This window comes from Asterias amurensis, chromosome 5, assembly GCF_032118995.1.
Source record: "Asterias amurensis chromosome 5, ASM3211899v1".
Classification (NCBI taxonomy): Eukaryota; Metazoa; Echinodermata; class Asteroidea; order Forcipulatida; family Asteriidae; genus Asterias; species Asterias amurensis.
Genome location: NC_092652.1, coordinates 5,325,005 through 5,346,401, shown reverse-complemented (window position 1 = coordinate 5,346,401; position 21,397 = coordinate 5,325,005). Strand labels below are relative to the sequence as shown.

The 21,397-nt window shown below is 40.1% G+C and overlaps 3 protein-coding genes across 3 annotated transcripts in view; 1 reads left to right on the top strand and 2 right to left on the bottom strand.

The window, feature by feature from the left end:
• The window catches only part of LOC139937111 (bifunctional purine biosynthesis protein ATIC-like), a 52,364-nt gene that overhangs the window by 3,379 nt on the left and 27,588 nt on the right, over positions 1–21,397 (top strand). Inside the window, exons 4-10 of the mRNA XM_071932113.1 lie at positions 234–300; positions 934–1,022; positions 1,554–1,632; positions 2,952–3,024; positions 3,671–4,058; positions 5,301–5,386; positions 6,935–7,024. Of these exons, the coding sequence (XP_071788214.1) occupies positions 234–300; positions 934–1,022; positions 1,554–1,632; positions 2,952–3,024; positions 3,671–4,058; positions 5,301–5,386; positions 6,935–7,024 (872 nt within the window). The remainder of the gene's footprint in view (positions 1–233; positions 301–933; positions 1,023–1,553; positions 1,633–2,951; positions 3,025–3,670; positions 4,059–5,300; positions 5,387–6,934; positions 7,025–21,397) is intronic.
• On the bottom strand, positions 10,037–17,012 carry LOC139937112 (uncharacterized). Its single transcript, XM_071932114.1, has 2 exons — positions 16,794–17,012; positions 10,037–13,025 (listed from the first exon to the last, which is right to left on the bottom strand). The coding sequence occupies exon 2, from the start codon at positions 13,010–13,012 to the stop codon at positions 11,888–11,890; it is 1,125 nt and encodes a 374-aa protein (XP_071788215.1). The 5' UTR covers positions 13,013–13,025; positions 16,794–17,012; the 3' UTR covers positions 10,037–11,887.
• Positions 18,434–20,679, bottom strand: LOC139937113 (uncharacterized). Its single transcript, XM_071932115.1, has 2 exons — positions 20,542–20,679; positions 18,434–19,449 (listed from the first exon to the last, which is right to left on the bottom strand). Exon 2 carries the CDS (start codon positions 19,435–19,437, stop codon positions 18,712–18,714), a length of 726 nt encoding a protein of 241 aa, XP_071788216.1. The 5' UTR covers positions 19,438–19,449; positions 20,542–20,679; the 3' UTR covers positions 18,434–18,711.

Here is a 21,397-nt window from a genome sequence, read left to right as displayed (position 1 = left end):
CAAATTTTTTGAAGTTAGGGGAGTATACAGCCGGTGCAACAAATAAGCTACTAAACTAAGCTAAAACAATCGCTAGAACCATCTCTGTCCTCACAGGTACCCATTAACCCCTGAGTGGAGATCACGATCACGATCAGGATGCGAAACCACACTCTGCTGATGGACAAAGGTTTGAGATATTTCCTTGGGTGGTCAATAGTTCTTATCGGTCCTTCTTTCTGTTTGTTTTTCAGGCATTTTGTCCAGGAAGATAGAGCAAGATGTCGCTGATATGAACCAACAAGGCTTTCAGTTTGTCCGGTACGTAATAGGTCTTGGAATTAGTAGGCCAAATGGACTGCTGGTCAGTTTGTCAGGTACATGAAATAGGTCTTAGCGTTAGTAGTTTGAATGCACTGCTGGGACCAATTTCATGGCTCTGCTTCCAGTAAGCACAGAAGCAGATATTTCTGCGCTTAGGCTAAGCGTATTTCCTGGGTTAGGGAATTTTGGCCTGTGCGCGTGCGTACTCCACGTTTCTTGGCATTCTATGCTTACACAGCTAGTGCAGAAATTCTGCGCTTGTACGTATTGACCCATTTCACCTGACGTCCTCATCTGGTGGGCAATTTCACTGTGCGTTTTTATTTATAACTCTATGCTGTGCGTTATGCAGTGAAGTGCGCATTTTAGGCGACGTGGCGTTAATACACGTAAACCTAACTTGCCTACCAACATGGTGAGCGTGGCATCAGTCGCCGCGTGTGACGCGCTTGCAAGGGGTCAATAGAAGATTGGTGATGGCAAGCGTGGTTATCACTCCCGACATTCATTCTTTGGTTTTCAGGTTTTTTTCCGTTACCACAGTGGCATCTCTGCTGTGGATGAAAAGTGTTGTGCAGCAAATGAAGTAGTACTTTGAAATTATTTAGTTGTTGTTTTTTTTTCACAAAGATTGGTTGCTTGTAATCTCTACCCATTCGAGTCGACCATCGCCAAACCGGATGTTACCGTGGCAACCGCTGTGGAGCAGATTGACATTGGTGAGTCTGAATGCAAGAATGAAGGCAGTTTCTACATTTTTAAAATTGTTATTTTTCTTCTTTTTTTTTTATTGTAAGGAGTGTTCTTTGTAAGCAAAACATAGGATTGGTAACCCCAAAACAAACACAAAAAACCCACTTGTTTTAATATGGAAACTCCATTTATAGATACTAGATCAGTACCAATCCCTCCAAAATGCTGTCAAATCCTTCCAGCAGGAAAAAAAGGAGACAAAAACAAGTTTCACTGTTTTCACTTTCAATTTGGTGGTAGCATGGAAATTGAGGCAAAATGAATGCACCTGAAAAAGTTCAGAAGAGAATCAGTCATTTTTTTATTATTTATTATTACACTAAAACCTGACGCCCTGTAAGAACATTGTTAAAAGTGATTCATGCCAATCTCTATGTTAACTAGTCAAGTAATATGCCTGTGATTTTTTTTACAAAACTCGGGAAAGTATTTGGTAAAACCAAAATGAATATTCTTTATCCCCGATGCAAACTTATTGTCTGTTAAATTTTGTTCAGGTGGCGTTACTTTGCTTCGTGCAGCAGCCAAGAACCATTCCAGGGTCACGGTGGTGTGTGACCCCAAAGACTATAACAGGTTAGTCAGACCCAAACACAGGTCATTGACCTTATACTAATTATGTTATCGGGCTAGGAATGACCTCTCTCAAGAGGTCAAAAGAAAAATGCTTTCTAGGGTCATGGCGGTGTCAAATAATTGGATCATTGTTTTACAATTTTGTATTTATTTTTATTTATGAAAGTCCCATACACAAGGCCAGAGGGCCACTTCAAGGTGTGTGGGCTACAATCATTTATTTTTCCAGGGGTTGTTGCCCCCTAATCCTGGGGCTGAAACGGCATTACCCCCCTTTACAGTCCTTATGGATGTAGGCTTGGGTATCATCAATCAGAAGCATGGCTGGTAGAGCAGAAAGCACTATCTCCCCAACTTTTACGAAATGATCATGATTATAGTGTCTTGCTTTAAAGGACACAAGTGTTTACAATCGGGACTCAAGCCCACACTCTGCTGAACAGGAACACCAGTGCTTGAATCTGGTGCTCCTCAGCAGCCGATTTCACGAAACTTTACGCAACTGCGTAAGTCCACTTGCGCAACGTTCAATTCACTTGGGCAACGTTTATGGAGCAACTTGCGCCATAAACGTTGCGCAAGTGGACTTACGCATGCGTTAAGTTTCGTGAAATCGGCTGCTGGTCAATAGAGAAATGCTAATCACTAGCACAACCTTGTTCATTTTAGGGCCGTTCTTTTTATTTCTTCTCATAATGGTTCTACCCCCTAAGTGGACTGGTGGTGTATGAGATATGTGCATTTTGGTCTATTAAATGGATTTTTTAAAGACAGTGGACACTATTGGTAATTGTCAAAGACCAGTCTTCTCACTTGGTGCATCTCAACATATGCACAAAAATAAAAAACCTGTGAAAATTTGAGCTCAATTGGTCGTCGAAGTTAAGAGATAACTTTGAAAGAAAAAACACCCTTGTCACAAAAATAAAAAACCTGTGAAAATTTGAGCTCAATTGGTCGTCGAAGTTAAGAGATAACTTTGAAAGAAAAAACACCCTTGTCACACGTATTTGTGTGCCTTTAGATGCTTGATTTCGAGACCTCAAATTCTAAACTTGAGGGCTCGAAATCAAATTCATGGAAAATTACTTCTTTCTTGAAAACTACGTCACTTCAGAGGGAGTAATTTCTCACAATGTTTTACACTATCAACCTCTCCCCATTACTCGTTACCCGTTACCAATTGAGGTTTTATGCTGATAATTATTTTGAGTAATTACCAATAGTGTCCACTGCCTTTAACTTTTATCATGATTTGCGTGTTGATTACTAACTATTTTTTTTTTGCATTTGCACGAATGATCATAATTTTCTGACAGGGTTCTTCAAGAACTAGAAAGCAACCAGGACAAAGATACCGCACTAGAAACCAGACAACAGCTCGCTGTCAAGGTATGTCCATCTCCTGCCGATTTTAGATTTTTAGGCAGGTTTTGAAACAGGTTTTAAAGACACTGGACACCTTTGGTAATTGTCAAAGACCAATCTTCTCACTTGGTGTATCTAAACATATGCACAACACAACAAACCTGTGAAAATTTGAACTCAGTTGGTCGTCGAAGTTGCGAGATAATAATGGAAGAAAAAACACCCTTGTCACACAAAGTTGTGTGTTTTCAGATGCTTGATTTCGAGACCTCACGAATGAGGTCTCAGATTTTTAAACAGGTTTTTCACAGGTTGTTTTTTTTTATGCCTATGTCGGGATACACCAAGTGAGGATATTGGTTGTTGGTGATTACCAAAAGTACACCCTGCCTTTGAAAGGGCAAAGGGAACAAGTATTTGATAAAAACAACTTTTGGTATTGTTAAGAATGGGTTAATAGTTGCTTATGCAACGTAACGTAAGTAAACTGGTGGTCGTGATTCTCGTCTTTGAACATTGGAATTCCACGAAATCGGTTGTTTAAAAGTATGGACAATGCTTGCGACTCGGCAGATTCTAAGTTTTGGTTTACAGAAACTGACGTGAGTGTGATAACTTCGACTGTCGGAATAACTTTGTTTTGTTTTCTTTGCCTTTTTGTGCGGACCAGGCATTCAGTCACACAGCCCTCTACGATGTAGCCATATCAGATTACTTCCGTCAGCAGTACTGCAGCAATGCCTCCCAACTTAGCCTCCGCTACGGGACCAACCCCCACCAGAAGCCCGCTCAACTCTTCACCTACCGCGAGGAGCTCCCTTTGAAGGTGCTCAACGGTTCCCCTGGGTTCATCAACCTCTGCGATGCCCTCAATGCCTGTCAGCTGGTCAAGGAGTTGCGTGCCGCGCTCGGGATGCCGGCGGCGTCCTCTTTCAAGCACGTCAGCCCCGCCGGTGCTGCTGTTGGGTACGAGTTGAGTCCAGAGCAGGCGAAGCTGTGTATGGTAGCTGACATGATGCCGTTAACCCCGTTGGCCACAGCTTATGCCAGAGCAAGAGGTTTGGTTTATTCATTTCTGGTTTTTACCCCTCATACACCGATGTGTCTTAGCACTGTATACTCGGTACTTTCCTGAGTTCTGTGAAAGAATTCACAGGCATATTACTCGGGTAGGGTCGGAACATACGACCTTTGCTAATGTAGAGCAGTGTTATACAAACTGGACCACTGAGAATGCCCTGTAGCTACAATCCCGGCCAAAATGCGTTAAAATGCATTACAATAACCATTCCCTGTCCACTTCCCCCTGACAATATACAATTGTTGCACATTGTGACGGGGGTCCATGGCGTTTTGTACACTCGAGGGGGGAAATTGAACCCGAGGCGAAGCCGAGGGTGCCATTTCCCCTCGAGGGTGTACAAAACCCATGGACCCCAATCGCAGCGTGCAACAATTGTTTTGTTATACCTTTGTATAATTGTTATTCCTCTTCTCAAAGTTCTGTTGTCATCTTCAAACATTATTACGACGGACTATTCATTGTTTAATGAGCAGACGAACAAGAAACAATTCCCTCGAACCCGCGGTTGTTTCACACAGCGCTGGAAATCGACCAACGCTGGGAACGATCAAGGTGATGTACACCCGGTGTACATCACTTTTCATGTTACCCGGCCCGTCGAGCCATGTAACATGCGTTTTTGTTGCGCGTCACATGATTGGTTCTCGACCAATCAAACTTCACAGTTTGTTACCGAGGTATAACAATAAACATTGTCTCCCTCGCCCCGTCCCCCCGCTCAATGTTGACTGGAATGCAGAAGACCGTGCAATGAGAACCAATATTGAAAGGGGGCGGGGGGGGGGGGGGCCAACGAGATATGGCGGGGATTGTGTAGAGGCAGTTTGAAGTCTATGTTTTGGCAGCGGGTACTGCAAACAATTTAATTGTTAGTGTTGTTGGTATGTCACTGCTCTAGAATTGCGAAGGTCATTGGTTCAAATCCCACCCGAGTAATATGCCTGTGGATTCTTTCACAGAACTCGGGAATGTTCTGAGGATCTTGAGCGAGTGTCTTGCTCAATGACTCAAGTGTCACGACAGGGACTTGAGCCCACTCTCTGCTGATCAAAAATACCAGATCTTACCTAGCCATGACACACCAAATCTGTAGCAAGTCTTAAATAGGTTGATATATCTTCAGTTTTATAAGGGTTACATTCAATCTTCCTCTAGTCAAAACAAAATCCAAGTTTTGAACATTTTGTAAAGCTTTTTTCATTTTGTTCCTTTGTAGGTGCTGACCGTATGTCATCATTCGGTGACTTTGTTGCTCTGTCGGACATTTGTGACGTCCCCACTGCAAAGATTATCGCTAGAGAGGTAATTTTTTTAATTTTATTGTATCACTCCGTATGTTCAGACAACCCTATGTACCAAGAACCCCACTTGATCTACACGCTAGGGTTAGCGTCAGGGTGAGCGTTAGGGTGAGGGTGAGGATTGGGGTTAGCGTGAGGGTGAGGATTGGGGTTAGCGTGAGGGTGAGGATTGGGGTTAGCGTCAGAGTGAGGGTGAGGATTAGGGTTAGCGTCAGGGTGAGGGTTAGGGTTAGGGTGAGGGTGAGGATTGGGGTTAGCGTCAGGGTGAGGGTGAGGATTAAGGTTAGTGTCAGGGTGGGGATGAAGATTAGGGTTAGCGTCTCGGTGAGGGTGAGGGTTAGGGTGAGGGTGAGGATTGGGGTTAGCGTCAGGGTGAGGGTGAGGATTAGGGTTAGCGTCAGGGTGAGCGTTGGGGTTTGGGTGAGGGTGAGGATTGGGGTTAGCGTGAGGGTTAGGATTAGGGTTAGCGTCAGGGTGAGCGTTGGGGTTTGGGTGAGGGTGAGGATTGGGGTTAGCGTCAGGGTGAGGGTGAGGATTAGGGTTAGCGTCAGGGTGAGCGTTAGGGTTAGGGTGAGGGTGAGGATTGGGGTTAGCGTCAGGGTGAGGGTGAGGATTAAGGTTAGTGTCAGGGTGGGGGTGAAGATTAGGGTTAGCGTCTCGGTGAGGGTGAGGGTGAGGGTGAGGATTGGGGTTAGCGTCAGGGTGAGCGTTAGGGTTAGGGTGAGGGTGAGGATTGGGGTTAGCGTCAGGGTGAGGGTGAGGATTAAGGTTAGTGTCAGGGTGGGGGTGGAGATTAAGGTTAGCGTCTGGGTGAGGGTGAGGTCGAGGGTGGGGAGGGTTTGGGTGAGGGCGGGGAGGTCTAGGTAGAGGGTGGGGGAGGGTTATGGTGAGGTTTTTGGCCAGGGTTAGAGTTAGGTTGAGGGTTAGGGCTGGGGTGACGAATATACCTTTAAAGGGGTGGTAGAACATGGGTGTGTTCCTGATGAACAACACAACAAATTTTCCTCTACCATAATTTTTGTTTGACATTTTGTGATGGATTAAAACAATTTTGGATAAAAAAATGTAGGTTTTGTGTGCTTTGCTGTTGCCACCTTTATTTTTTTGCAACAACAAAGTTACATGTCTGCAATAAAACCAGGGCCCATTTTCATAGAGCTCTTAAAAGATTTTTGCTTGAGCAGCTCTATGAAATTGGGCTTCAAGTTGAAATTGGGCTCTCAATTTCATAGAGCTGCTTAAGCACAAAAAAATTACGCTCATCAGAGTTTGGTTACCAGCCAATCAAAATATCTCGTCACATGAACCCTTTGTGACTGGTATCGACTGCTAATATTTGCTTACCAGAAAAATAAATAAGCAATGTTTGTCTTGCTTAGGCAGCTTTATGAAATCGGGCACTGTAAAGAGAATAACAGATTTACAGCTGTAAGTCTGCTGCTACTTTGTAACCCCCCCCCCCTCGATAGTGTCCCATTCCGAAACCTCTGTTTTGAATACCTCTGATTAATACTAAACAATTGTTTATTAATTGTTTGTGTTTTTCTAGGTATCTGATGGTATAATAGCCCCTGGGTACGAGCCTGAGGCATTTGAAATCCTGGCCAAGAAGAAGGGCGGCAAATACTGTATTCTCACGGTAAGTGACTGTTCTCAAGTTTATGTAAACCCAGGGATGTGATTTCTCCCTTTTTTTTCTTGTGTTTTTCTTCTTCTTAGTTTTAAGATCATATTCATAACAGAAATGAAGCTTATGCCTCTCCTAATATTCATGCATCATGTCATAATTCTTACCCTACTGAGGTAGAGGCGCAAGTCTGCCCCCACTTGCAGTGGCTGCGCCTGTGGCCTCATTGTGGGTTAGAATTGTGACGTACTCATGCATAAGTGAGGAGTATTCAGGGATGCGAGTTTTCCGGCTTTTGCCGGAATTCACGCTTTTTCAAATTTTCCCGTTTTTTTCCGGCGCTCCGTGTTTCAGCTGGCCGGAAAAAATTTAATTTTTAGAAAAATGATATCCGGCACTCCGTATTTATCTGGCCGGAGAACATATATTTTAAATGAAAACAGAGTTCCGGCGTTTCGTATTTCATCTGGCCGGAGAAAATATGTGCCGTCAACTCGCCGTCATCTCAACCACTACGCAGATGGCAGGTATGAACTAGCCTTGACCCAAGGTGTTAGCGATCAATTAAGATAAAGTGCAGTACATACTACACATGCGGTACCAATCATTGACGCCTTTGGGCAAGACTATTCCAAATGCAGGAAAGGGCCCTCTGTTACCCCCTCTCATCGCTGCAATTTTTTTTCAGGCTCTGAAAGAAAGAGTCACTGGCATCCCTGGGCGTATTTAAAGCCCCAGGTTGCAGAGTAGGGCTTTTAAAACTAAAGATAAGTGTTAATAATTGGGCTTCATGCTCGCAAGTTTTCGAGCTTGCTTGCTTTAGCGCTTTGCGCTCAGAGTTCGGTTTTGTTTTTTCAACAGCCTATCACGTCCCTGTAAACCTGACTGTAAGGCCGATCATGGTTTTGCAGTCTTGGATTGCAAGGGATTTTCCCTAACTTTTTTTTTTAACTCGCCTGGCGAATGACGCAATTTTTTACATGTTTGTAAACTTAAACAACACAAACCGTTGCAATCGTGGCCTTATTCAATGAAGAACATGCCAAGACTTGAGACTTGTCAAACCGTTTTACGATCTCTTTGGGATTTTACAACTGTATCCCTCAGTTATTGTGACAAGCAAAACATGTTTTACTCAAGCTGTGACTAGTAATACCCATATTATAGACATAGGGGAGGTGGTTCTTTGTGCTCTACCAGCCAGGCTTCGGACTGATGATACCCAAGCCTACATCCATACGGCCTCTGGAAAAAATAATTGTAGCTCACACCTTGAAGTGGCCTTCAAGTCTGGCAACTTGCATAAAAAGAAATATAAAAAAAAACACGCTGCTTCCATTGTGATGGAAAAGTGGCCAAGAGCGTGGCCAATCGGGGGCAAAACATGGGAGGATCTCCATTAGAGTGGTTTGGTCAGGGTGGGATTTCCTAGGTCGGGAAGTTGCATTCTCTCCCCATGCTTATTTTGAACATGCTCAAACAAAGCATAGCCAGGTTGTTACCAACAATAAGAGGGGCAAAGTCGAGTGGGAACGCCATTATCTAAAAAACAGCATGGTAGCATCCTTGTGAGATCTCTGTGGTCGTAATTAAACGCAGTACCGTCGACAACCATGCTGAAGTAGAAACAACCGTTTGGTCGGCATTGGTCTTGAAGTAAAAGCAGTACAGTTGAACAAATAAATGTCTCGAAATGTAAATGTTGTGTCAAGTCTCTAATTTTCCAAATTGCTTAATTTTGACGACAATTGTATCCCAACTTGATCGTTTTGAGATCGGGGTGATAGGCATGGTCTTCGTAAGGTCACAGAGCTGTGTGAACAGGGTATAAAGAAGGGGATCTGACTGTTTTTTAGTCTCATTTGGCGACCGGGCGACTGCTAATTTCGAACTTTGATTGCACCGTTGATCCTCACCTCTTAAGTACAGGCATGATATTCTTCCTACTATAGTTCGTTTTCTGACGAAAACACATGTGTAAATCAGAAAAACATTGGTTTTTTCCCCCTTTGTCTTTACCTTTAGTAGGATCTAAACTCTGTTTAAGAGTCTAAAGACTGAACAGTTTTACCTGTGTGGTCACTTTTTTCAACCATAGTTTTGTTGTACTGGACTGGTGTCATGTCTTTAGTCGGAGCCAAATGACTTTTTGAAAATGGGAATTCATGCGAATTAAACTGGTTTGTAATGTGTTTGTCTATAGAAATGAGTTGATATATCTTTAGTTTCACAAAGGCCAAAATTCAAAATATTGACTCCACAAAATGGACCGTGTTAGTTGGCGACGTAAAAGGAAAACCTTGCAATTTCGAAGCATATGTTTGTGTATATTATTATATTCTACTTTTAATTATCTATCTAACCATTTGCATTTCATAACGAACGGTTTCAAACGCTTTTCAAAGACCAACATTGCCTGATCCAAGGCAACGTGTCCCTTTAAACTTGTTTGTTATGTGTTTGTGTATCCTTTGGAAATAATCTGTACACATTTTGTTCATAATTATCGATAAAATAATTTAGGCCTCAACCCCCAGGTTTTTCAAAACTAGAAACACTTTCCTATAGGGGGGCATGTGCCAAAATGACAATACTTTTACGTCATGTTTGCTTTGTTATACCTCCATGCTGCAACAAAGTGGCTATACAAATCAGAGCTTTCACGCTATGACATATAACATAAGTGATGATGCAACAGGGTTTTTCACAAATCTTTCTGAAAAGCACTGGAGAAGGGTACTCAAAATTATTGTTTTTTTTTACACAATTACAATCTCTTTATTTTCATGTGATCTCAATTTCCTTATTGATTGAAAGCATTTTTTAATGAATTTCACATTCAGCAGAGATCAATTGTTTCCATTTTCGTTCAAGAAGTACATCTGTAAAGAATCACAGACCGACTAAATAATAAAACATTTTTGAAGCAGTTTGGGTTACTTTGATGGAGAACCATCATTTAATACTATAATAACTGGCCGGCCAATTTGAGTTGACCAATAACAAAAAGGCCATACCATAAACTAGCTACTAAAAGTACAATAAACCAAAAGATTGAAGAAAGATTGTTGGTGCAAGTGCCTTCAAGATTAGAATGCTAATGAGCTCCTTGCACGAAAAGCTTCCAAAGGATTTAAAAAATAAAATCGCAACTACACTCGCATGGTTTAAGTGTCTTGTACTCCAATCTTACATTAGTTAAAATAATTTTCTTTTTTGAATATACCTCCTGTAAATAATTCAAGAATATTAAAGAAAAAATGAACATAAACACATTGTTTTGGTGAACATAGGAATGGCTGAGCTGCTCGCCTACTATACTACATGTAGTTAAATGAGAATGTGAAAGAAAACCTTACGTAATCATTTCACGCTCTAACGAGCGCGCTGCACCTGTCGTGCAATAACAAAAAGAAAATTAACACCTCGCCTTCTGGCATGTGACCTTCCATTGGAGGGCAATAATGAATGCTAAATGTGAACAATGATTGCTAAATGTGTTCTTATATCACTTTGAAAGACAACTCTTAAATTCTTTTATGAGTCCCAAATCATTTTTTTATATTTTTATTTGATTTGAAATAGTTAATTCACAATTAAAAAATGGATTAGCGACCAGAGGCAGAATGAAAACATTTGTACATACACATTTAAAAACTTGGAAATTTCTAACAGAAAAGAAAATCATGCAATTTATCAAAACTTGACATTGTACAGGCCTATTTCACTAAAACATATTACAAAGCATAATGAGCTGGTGAGTTATTATTAACCTATTAAAGATATTTTGCTGAAGCTAGTTAATAGTAATTTATGTGATTTGCAGCCTTTTCTTCAATTTAACCATCGATGCAGAGTACCAGGATGAACAGCAATAATAAAAATGACATTGAATGAGAACAGAACAGAGTGTTTTGCGAAATCTCTCATGCAAACAGTTATATATTCAGTACATGTCTATATTCAGTACATTTATTTCAATGCTGTCATACAAAACAATAATACAATAGCGTACATTTATGTCAAAATTAAAACAGGCAATATAGTATGAGGTATGATTAGGTACACAATACTTCAAAAAAATAAACAAGTAGTATTTAAAGACAACATTTAGGTGTAAGGTTAAGCAAAATGCTTTTGTGCCCTAACCTATTGACAGACAAACATGATACCAAGGAACACAAACAAAGACAAAGACAAGGGACAACATGGTCAGACGATAGGTGTAGGCCTACAAACAACACAGAGGCGAGTCATCATTAAATGGACTCGTACTATTAAAGTCATGAATTATAGGGTTATAAGGAATATGCATTTGAGTAGTAGTTTTTGTAGTTTTTTCGAAAATACAGGTAGAGTGATTGCGGATTAAATTGTACATAAATTTGCCTAATATCAATGATGATAAAAATCAGAGAACAAAATAATGCAACAGTATGAAAAAAAAACCCCTAAAAAACAAAAAAACGACATCTCGCTTTCGTGAAGTAAGACGCTGATTACTACTAGTGTTCCAAAGTATTCCCTATTTGAGAGACAAAACAGACACACAGGTATACACAAGCTGACAGCTGAGACCAAACAAAGCAAACGATTAAAAAGAACAACATTAGATTTTGATGGCATTACAGATAAGTATCTAGCAAGTATTGTTTAAGTTTTCTTGAAAATGTACTGATTGTAGAAGGTTGCTTAAAATGTATGGGAAGACTATTCCAATATTCTACTCCTCGTTGCACAACGCTATTTTTATGAATTGAAGTTGATTGACATACAGATCCCCCTTCAATGCTTTACGAGTACCATAGGAATAACAATAGTGTGTTGGAAGTCATACCTTCCTGACCGTTATGACCTTCCTCATTGTAACAAACTTTATTCTAACAATTTTGCTTGGATTTCATCGAGCTCCACTTTTTCATAAGTGTCTGATTCCTCTCTCATGTGTGGGCATGTAATATCCAAATCTTTACATGCTATCTGTAATGCCTCATATCCTGGTTTGTCCTGAAACTTTTCTTTTAAGTTTTTTAGCAGTGGGTGCTTGTAATAGTCCAAAATTAATATGATTACAGACTTCCATGAGAATTCATTCATGGATGACAATATTATGTTGTGTTTATACTTTTTTTCTGATAATATATTGCGACCCAGGCCTGTTTCGCTTTCTGTTTTTGTAGAGTAGGTCTTGGCATATTGGATGTTAAATTTAACGTTAGGGTTATCATCTATGAATTGTGTGATCCGTAGAGCACATTTACTACATGGGGAGTAGTTAAGGTAGAGGTTGTATTCAGTCATCTGCTGGGAGGAGCTCTTCTGAGAAGTCGAGTCTTCCAATGATAAAGACTGAAATCCTGACTTAAGGTTTTCTAGGTCTTTTTCCGATGATGAAGGCTGATCCACTGGCTTAACAAGGTCTTCTTGGTCTTTTTCTGATGATGAAGGCTGATCCGCTGGCTTAAGGTGGTCTTGGTCTTTTTCCGATGATGAAGGTTGATCCACTGGCTTAAGGTGGTCTTGGTCTTTTTCCGATGATGAAGGCTGATCCACTGGCTTAACAAGGTCTTCTTGGTCTTTTTCTGATGATGAAGGCTGATCCGCTGGCTTAAGGTGGTCTTGGTCTTTTTCCGATGATGAAGGCTGATCCACTGGCTTAACAAGGTCTTCTTGGTCTTTTTCCGATGATGAAGGCTGATCCACTGGCTTAACAAGGTCTTCTTGGTCTTTTTCCGATGATGAAGGCTGATCCACTGGCTTAACAAGGTCTTCTTGGTCTTTTTCCGATGATGAAGGCTGATCCACTGGCTCAAGGTCTTCTAGGAATGCACAATCAGCATGTTGCCTGCCAATATTGTGATAAATCTTCGGTTTTGTTCCTTGTTGAACAACCAGAATGGTTTTATATTTTAACCACCTTCTTTTTTCAAAGTGGCCTGTTCTGGTCATAAGATCAATGTCATCTTTCCAGCTGCCAGTGTTGGGCCTGTTGCTTTCCATGCTGATAGGATTTCTGTAGAAATACAGATAGGAAGTATCCATGTCATTGTTGTTTTGCAATATTTAAGAAACAAACTTCTTTGAATTGTATGCAGTTTGTATGTGATATAATAACCACACTTCACAATGGACTATCATGTATCATGTTCCCTTATCTTTAATGTATGTCTCCCTCATTGCAGTAGTTGTACTCCCTTTCCCCTATTTGTGAATAATGGACCCAAACGCATTTTGTTTACTTGTAGTTTATTTATATATTTGTTCATTTGTTTATTTGTTTACTTATATATTTATTAATAAGAGAATAAAATGGTAGCGAGTTCTTACACGGCCATTTAAAGTCGGCAGGGAGGCCCGGCAACGACCCTGCAAGGTTTTTGCTTGTTGTAAGAACTCCCGAAATTTAGGAAGGAATGAGAAATTTCAGAATTGTTTACAACTGCAGGATGAAAAAGGGTAGGTTTTTCTTTTAAGACTAAGGTCAATGTTTGAAAAAAGAAGAGGGGACAAGTTTTTCTGATCAAATTTTACAGGTAGGAAAACTTCACACTTATCCGCAAATAAAAACTAAACACAAAATTAAGGATAAATATTTAAATAGTTTTAAAAATGTTGCTGTTTTTTTTCTCTGAGGATACTGTTTCCAATCACTCACTACAATTCTGTGACTGTAGATCTTTTTCCAGCAGTATTAACTCGCATCCCTGTTTCCAGTCACAGGAAAAGACAGTTTTGTCTTCATTATAACCCACTATTTTTACTTTTAGATAATGCAGACCTGCCAACCTGTACGCATTTTGCGTACCATGCACGCATTTTCACCCCTGAGTACGGTGGTACGAGATATTCTGCAGAACGTACGCAAAAAGCAAAATCTATATCGCGGTGTTTTAAAACTGCAGCACGAACGGACAATTTTGTTCTCAATTTAATCAACTGTTATTCGTTCGACCCCAAGTGCAAAAACATCAGATCAAAAACACCCCACACACCCCACATCTGAGTGATCATTATGCGCTTCGATAAAAAAGAGGTTGTGCTTAGAATTATTTTTTAAATTCTTACTCCCGCTGGAAAACTAATAAACCAATGCGTAACAGAAGGGGTGGGAATGGCGCATACCAGTTCGGTTAACCTGGTTTAGTACATGTACAGCCTTATGCATGGATGTACATGTACATGTACGTGCACACAACGCACGTGTTCGCCTCGAATTCGTTCGGCGTCGCCGTGTGTTTATACTATGCAACATGGACGCTGATCGAAGGCGAAGTGTCAGTGATGGGGGAAAAAGTACTCCTCCACCCGAAAAAAAAAGAATGCATGCTCCAAAGAAGTTTCTTCCTCAACGTGGAAAATAATGCATTTTGCACAGTGCACGTGTGCAGTCGGCAGTGCACACACTTTGACAATTAGACATCTCGAAGAGCGGCAGCAGTTTAGGTCAGGAGGTAGCATTCATGTTATTATTTACGTCACGATTTTTTCCCAACTCCCGAGAATTTGGGGAGAATAATGGGAATTTGATGGCCTGTAATCTTTGTATAAGCCTGATAAGGGAAACAAATGATGAATTGAAGCATGCCTCAATTGAAGTGGAACTGGAAAACTCTACGCTGGGCTTTCGTTTGTCTGTTTACTGGGCAACCAAAGATGGATACCAAGTTATAATATAATATATTTGCATTCCGAGTTTAAGTTACTAATAATGTAGGAACATTGTTCAACAGAGCTTGTCAATGAAATTAATATATGTTACAGGCCTCAACCTTTAGCTCCAGAGGGGCAAGGCCACTTGGCCTCAAAAGCTCTAAAAAAGAAAGGGGCACCAAGGCCAACTGAAAGGGCACCAAGGCCATTTTCAAACCTTTATTTGTTGATGATTATGTTAATATACTTTCCACTGATTTCAAGATGGTGGTAAACTTTCCAACCCATATTTATTTCATTGTCGCTGTTTACATATGCTGTGCAACTGAAATTGAATTAAAGTCTAAAAATATTTGTTTCTGAATTATTTACAGTTTTGTTTGCAGCACTCAAATTGCAAACGGTCGATTACCCCAGTAATTAACTTTCCCCATTTTACCCCCTCCCCTTATTCATCAACTTAATTAAACTCCCTTCTGCTCATCTGAAGACAAATCATTGATCCAGAACAAAGAATTGTTGAAAAATCATACAGAAACAAATATTACTAAAATTAATTCCCTGCGTGCTAATCTGAAGAAAAAAGATCAATTTAGTCTCTGGCTCACCACTACCCCAACTCTGCGAGACAAACGAGCCCCACCCACCCCACGCCAACAACCCACCAACAACCCGAAGGCTCAGCTAAATCCGATGATTTGGAAAAATATTTATTTCTTTTTTTCTCTTCTTTTTTTGTAAATAAATATGATTATGAAAATTAAAAATGAACCCCAACCCCTTAGCACAAAATAATTGGCCAGCATTTATGCCACGCTAGACTGCGCTAAATAAATACTATAAAAATGTAAACAAACGCACCCAATTAAAAAATGCTTCTAAAGTTGGCACTTTGCTGCCACTCCAGCCCTTTCGCCTTCCTGCTTATTTTTGCATCTTTTGAGGGATGGCATGCTGATTAATCAATAATGAACTTGATGGAGTATGATTATTTCCAAAATTAGGGCTCTGCCGTTACCTCCATATAATCCAATTTTGACGTTTTACAATTCCACGCTTGTTGTGTGTACACTAACATGCGTTTGGCAATAAAAAACAAAGTCGCAAGGCAGGCAGATCACTGGTAGTGGTGGGTCACAAACATTAATTTAGCCAGGGGAAAAACATAGACTGTATCCAGCCCCCGGCCGCGCGCATCCCCCGCCCGATCCGCTACAAATACAGATCTCAATAGACAAAATCAGTGCGAAAATGCGTAACTTAGTGTAGGGACTTGTAGCGAGTTTATACATTGGAGTAGTCTGGTGCTTCGTTTTAGTAGTAAACAGCTCAACTACGTTTGATATGGTTACCGTGCCACGTTCTCGACACATTTTTTATTGCACAGAAGCAGCATTGTGCGGGATCGTACGTTCCGAATTTTACCTCCATATAAATCAAAATTTGATGGGTCACTATGTAAACATTAAATAACATTTTCGAATAAATAATGTTATGAAATCAATGGAAAAGGGCACGACGGCCAAGTGGCCGTAAGGTACGTGATTTTTAAAAGGGCTTCACGGCAATTCGCTGGGGCATCGCGGCAATGGCCGCTGGTGGCCGCTGTAGAGGTCGTGGCCTGATGTTATGGATCAGAAACGTGTCAAAATGGGCTCACCGCCCGTAGGGAAATCCCTGGCTTTTTTTTTTGTGATGTAAAAAAAAAAAAAAATAACACTTTTCCCCTTCACTCCTTCAGTTTTAAATCCTTGATCTAGGCATTTGGAACATGGTTCCAGCAGTCAACTGGTTATTTCTTTTTCATTTTTTTTCCAGACTGTTAAGGTCACGAGCACAAAAAGTCATAAAAAGGCCACATCAACCACCCCTAAAATAACCACTGATATCATGATACAACTTTTTTTTTTATGAAGTAGCCTGTATTTTGTGTGAATTGATATATAATTACATTAAATGAATGGTTCATCTAAAATTAAGTGGTCCATGGTTTTTGCTGACTAACCGTAAGCATTGTGCCATATGCCGTTGTGCACTGGGCGATCATGTTTATGCCGCTGCGATAATGTGGTACTCAAAAAAAAATTACAAGGTTGGCAGGTCTGATAATGTGATCAATAATAATACTTACAGTTGTTGGCTGTTTTGAAGTTCAAGTTGTCTTTATCAGCGTAGATGTTTGCCTTTTGAGAGCTTTAAAAGGACAGTCTCGTAGTGTAATTTGCAGACATTACTTTCAATACGTCTGAGGCGTTGACTGAAAACAGTGTCGTGCAACTCGGGTATTTATGTATTCAGCATTTCTGGAACATTCGAAAAATCACTGGTGCATAGATTGTGGACAATAGAACGTGCAGTGCTACAGAACTACTGAGGGAATGCCCACCAAGTGCTTGAGAGGGCAGGTGTCACATGACTTATAGTGGGTATTCAATGTCAACATACAGAGCGCAGTGTGCATGAAAAAAACATAACCTCATCCAAGTGCCAATGCTGTAAGGCTCATGATAATAATAATAAAACAGTATTTTTATACCCCAATATAAATAAAACATTCCTCTGTTTTTCTTCCATTATTCTCTCACAACTTCCATGACCAATTGAGTCCAAATTTTCACAGGTTTGTTATATTTTATGCAGTTTACATACACCAAGTTGAAAATACTGGTCATTGACAATACCAAAAGTGTGAAGCTGGATGGCACAAGCGAATTTCTAACATTGTAAAATTGTGGTCACAACCTCTCGAGCCGAGTTTAGCCCGAGTAGCGTCATTTCAATAAAGTCCTTTTAGTGTAACATGGCAGCAAAATATTCTATTAAAACAAAAACAAAATATTTCTATGGATCATTTAAGGATATAACAACAAATTAACATCACAACTAATTCAAATATAAGCAACAATAAACAACTCTTAGTTTTTAATTATCCTTTTGCTGAAACATTAAATACAGTGGAAATTTAAAAAAATAAACAATGCAGTGTACAGTACACAATAATTTAGGTAAAGTAATAAATAACTATAAGAAAAACGTATTTTTAAACAATGCACTTTATACAGCTGAAACAAGGTTTGTTACCTGAAAAGATCACTGGTTTGTATGCATATGTTGAGATGTATCACAAAGTGTGGTCTTTGACAATTACCAATAGTGTCCAGTGTATTTAAAGCCACTGGACGCCTTCAAAATTGTCAAAGACAAATATTCTCACTTGGTGTATCGCAACATATGCATCAAATATCAAATCTGTGAAAGTTCAGAGTGAGTAGGGATTCATGTCAGGGGCACAAACATGATCTACAAAAAGTGGCAAGATCTTTTAAAATTTACATTTTCAGAGGTTTGTACCTTTTCGTCGCGGTTTCTGCTACATTAATTACTGCAAACAAATTGTACCTGACCTGTACTACGTTCATTCATTCATTCATTTTTAGTTGAAAAAAAAAAAACAACTGGCCAAACAAGATTTATAACAAAGAATTGTTAGTTAAAAAATGTAGATTAAAGATATATAAGAGCAATCATTAAAAATTGGTTGGTACATGTAGGCCTACAGATATCATGTACAGATAAAATTACAAAAATAGAAATACTTATCTGGTAAAATGGCAAAATGGCAATCACAAAATAAATTATTATAGGAGTACTTCTATACATTGAATATCCCCTTTTATAAAACCCCCTTTAACACAAAACCTGTTTGGATATTAACTGTTCACCTCCCCCCTCCACCCTCCCCCCCTCCCCCCACCCGAAGCGGTAGTCGGGTAGTCACGAAGAAAAGCACCATTCTTAGACTTTGGTTGAAGAGTCTTGGATTGAGCTACATCTGAAACCGTAATTTTTAGGCTATAAGCCGCAGCACCAGAAAAAATTATAGTTCGGTTGAGACAGGTTTGGACAGTGGAAAGTTTGGACAGTCCAATGCTCAAGGACACAAGTGTCATGGCTGGGGTTCGAACCCACACTTGAATTCAATGATCTTTAACCACCCAGCTATGACACCCTACATGTACATAATTTGTGGATGCGATCTTCCCCTTTTGCTAAGTCCTTCCACAAATAGCCTTGAACATCTTTAGCATCATTATAAACTTTTCATTGTCTTCATAGATTTGTTCAAGTACTTCTTCTTCAGTCTCGTCCGATTTCTCTCTCATTCGAATCCATCCAGGAGATGTTTCAATACCCAAGTAAGCGACTGCGATCGCTAATGACTCGTATCCCGACTTGCACCGAAGAAGTGTTTTCGATTTTTTTCTGTGAAATTTTAGAATTGATGTTATCACAGCCTTCCATGTGTTTCCAGTCATGGTTGCCAAGGCAATGCGGTCTCGGTTTATTAACATTCGGAGGCCATCTCCACCCTTGTAGGTCATGGCATAGTGGATGTGAAATGCAACAGAAGGGTGGTTGTTTATGAATCTTATGATCCGGTCAGCACAATCAACACATGGCGAATAGTTGATGAAGAGGTCGTATTCGGTCATCTTCTGGGGCATGCACATCCTGGAAAAGATGTCTTCAAATGATAAAGACCAGTCCGCACACTCGAGGTCATCTAGGAAAGCACACTCGGCATGTTGTGACGGTGATTTTTTCGTTTTTCTTCTGCTGTGAAAAATCCTTTCCGTTCTGTCACTTTGAACGATGAGAATGGCTTCATGCGGCCATTTATACCGCTTGGATGTCTTGCGGCGTGGATCCTGTACGCCTGTTCTGATCATGATTTCAATGTCATCTTCACAACTGCGAGGCGCGTTGGTTGCCATGCTTGTTGGATACTGTAAAAAAAAAAAATAGAAATTCTTGATGTCAGTTCTAGTTGGTGTTTTACGAATTGAACATTCACACTTCACATCAAAATAAACTATAAGAGAGGTTTAGCAACACATATTTACCTAGAGCGTCAACATAATAAAAATAAATATCGAAGTCTTATAGCGCACGTACTAAACGCTGAGTATACAAACTTTCAGAAAGATAGGTTATTGCAGTGATGAATTCTGAGACCCAATTATGTAGCACCTTATTAAGGGTTTACAAGGTGCTACAGCGCATACATGTACAGCAGCCACAGCCAGGAACACTGGGGCGAACCCCTTCTCTTTTCGATAAGTGCACTTTACATGCGCTGCACAACACAGGGGACCAACGACTTTACGTCCCGTCCGAAGGACGAAGCAGTGGTTAAGTGTCTTGCTTAAGGACACAAGTGTCACAGCTGGGGATTCGAACCCACACTCTGCTGATCAGAAACACCAGAGTTTGAATTCGGTGCTCTATAATCGCTCGGCCACGACACGACACATGAGTGTGTGAAACAGTTTTCCTTAACGTTAAGTTAAAAAGAAACCAGTATATCGAACTTGGAATTCTTTTTGTGTGAATATGTCTGTGCATATTTATGACGCCATCTGGGAACTGGACAAACTTTTCGCTTTCATTTGTAGAACCCCCCCCCCCCCAGTCAGCCCTTTAACAAATGTTTTACAGGTAAAACATTTGTATTTCTGACTCCACACATCCCTTCTTGTTTTCATCTACGAAATTGCCACTGTTGTACTTTCCAATGGGTAATTATTATTGTCTGAATCGATTCAAATAAGGGAATCCTTAAAAATAATATCAGAATTTTTTTGGAGGATGGCATTATACAGAAAACAAAATTGGGGGGGGGGGGGGAGGGGGCTATGGGTTAGAAGAATAGAAGACATAACTACCTCAAAGTACTAGGAGTTTATTAACTCTGAAATGTAGAAATGTAACATGCCCCAACTTTGGTTCAACCGAAAGTCTGTTCAGTTGCCAAGGTTATACAGGAAACAATACTAGCACAATGTATTAAATAGGATACGAGGAAACGATGTACTTACAGTTTATGGATGTTTAGGTGGTTCAGTTGATCTGTGTAGAAAAGCCTGTGAATGCTTTTTGTGGACTTGCATCTAAGGCGGTCTCTTTTTGTAAGTTGCAGACAGTGCATTCAAGGAATATGCGTACATTGGAAAAAGTACTGGACAACACGGGTATTTATACAACATTTCTAAAATTGGATTGTAGGCCTAATTAATATGTGCAGAGACTAGACAGCAGATGAGCTCATTTCCAAGTTTATTCCTTACAACTGTGGTACATATTGCACAGTCTTTGAGGCAAGCATCAAAGTGTAATTGCTGAGAACTGTGGTATTGCGAAATCTTCGAGGCTAGCATCAAAGTTAGTTCATTTCTTACAACTGTTGTATTGCGAAATCTTTGAGGGAGTTCCCCCAATCGTGTTGTGATGTACATTACATGTACAGTGTTCAGGGAATCTGTCCATTATGAGAAAACACTCTCAGACTTTCTCAAAAACTAAGTAGCTATTTCTCAGAACTATATTGTACTATAAAGAGCTCTCCGTTGCTCGTTCAAGTAAGTTTTAATGCTAACATATATTTTGAGAAGATAAACTTGAAGAAGAACCATACTAGAACGTCCCAGATTGCAGAGTTGGCTTTTATGAACCCAACATAAATGTAAGTAAACAGGTTTCCTGCTCGCAAGGTTTGGCGCTCCGGAGATGTTGCGCTCGCAAGCTTTCATGCTTATCCCTCACGTTTCAGTTTTTTTTAAACATCTGATCCTCACACATTCCTGGAAGTACAGACTCCCTTTAAAAGATCTTGTATTTGAATAATACTGGGGGAACTGGGAAATAAAGAAAAAAAATTGTTATCTGTTATGAAAA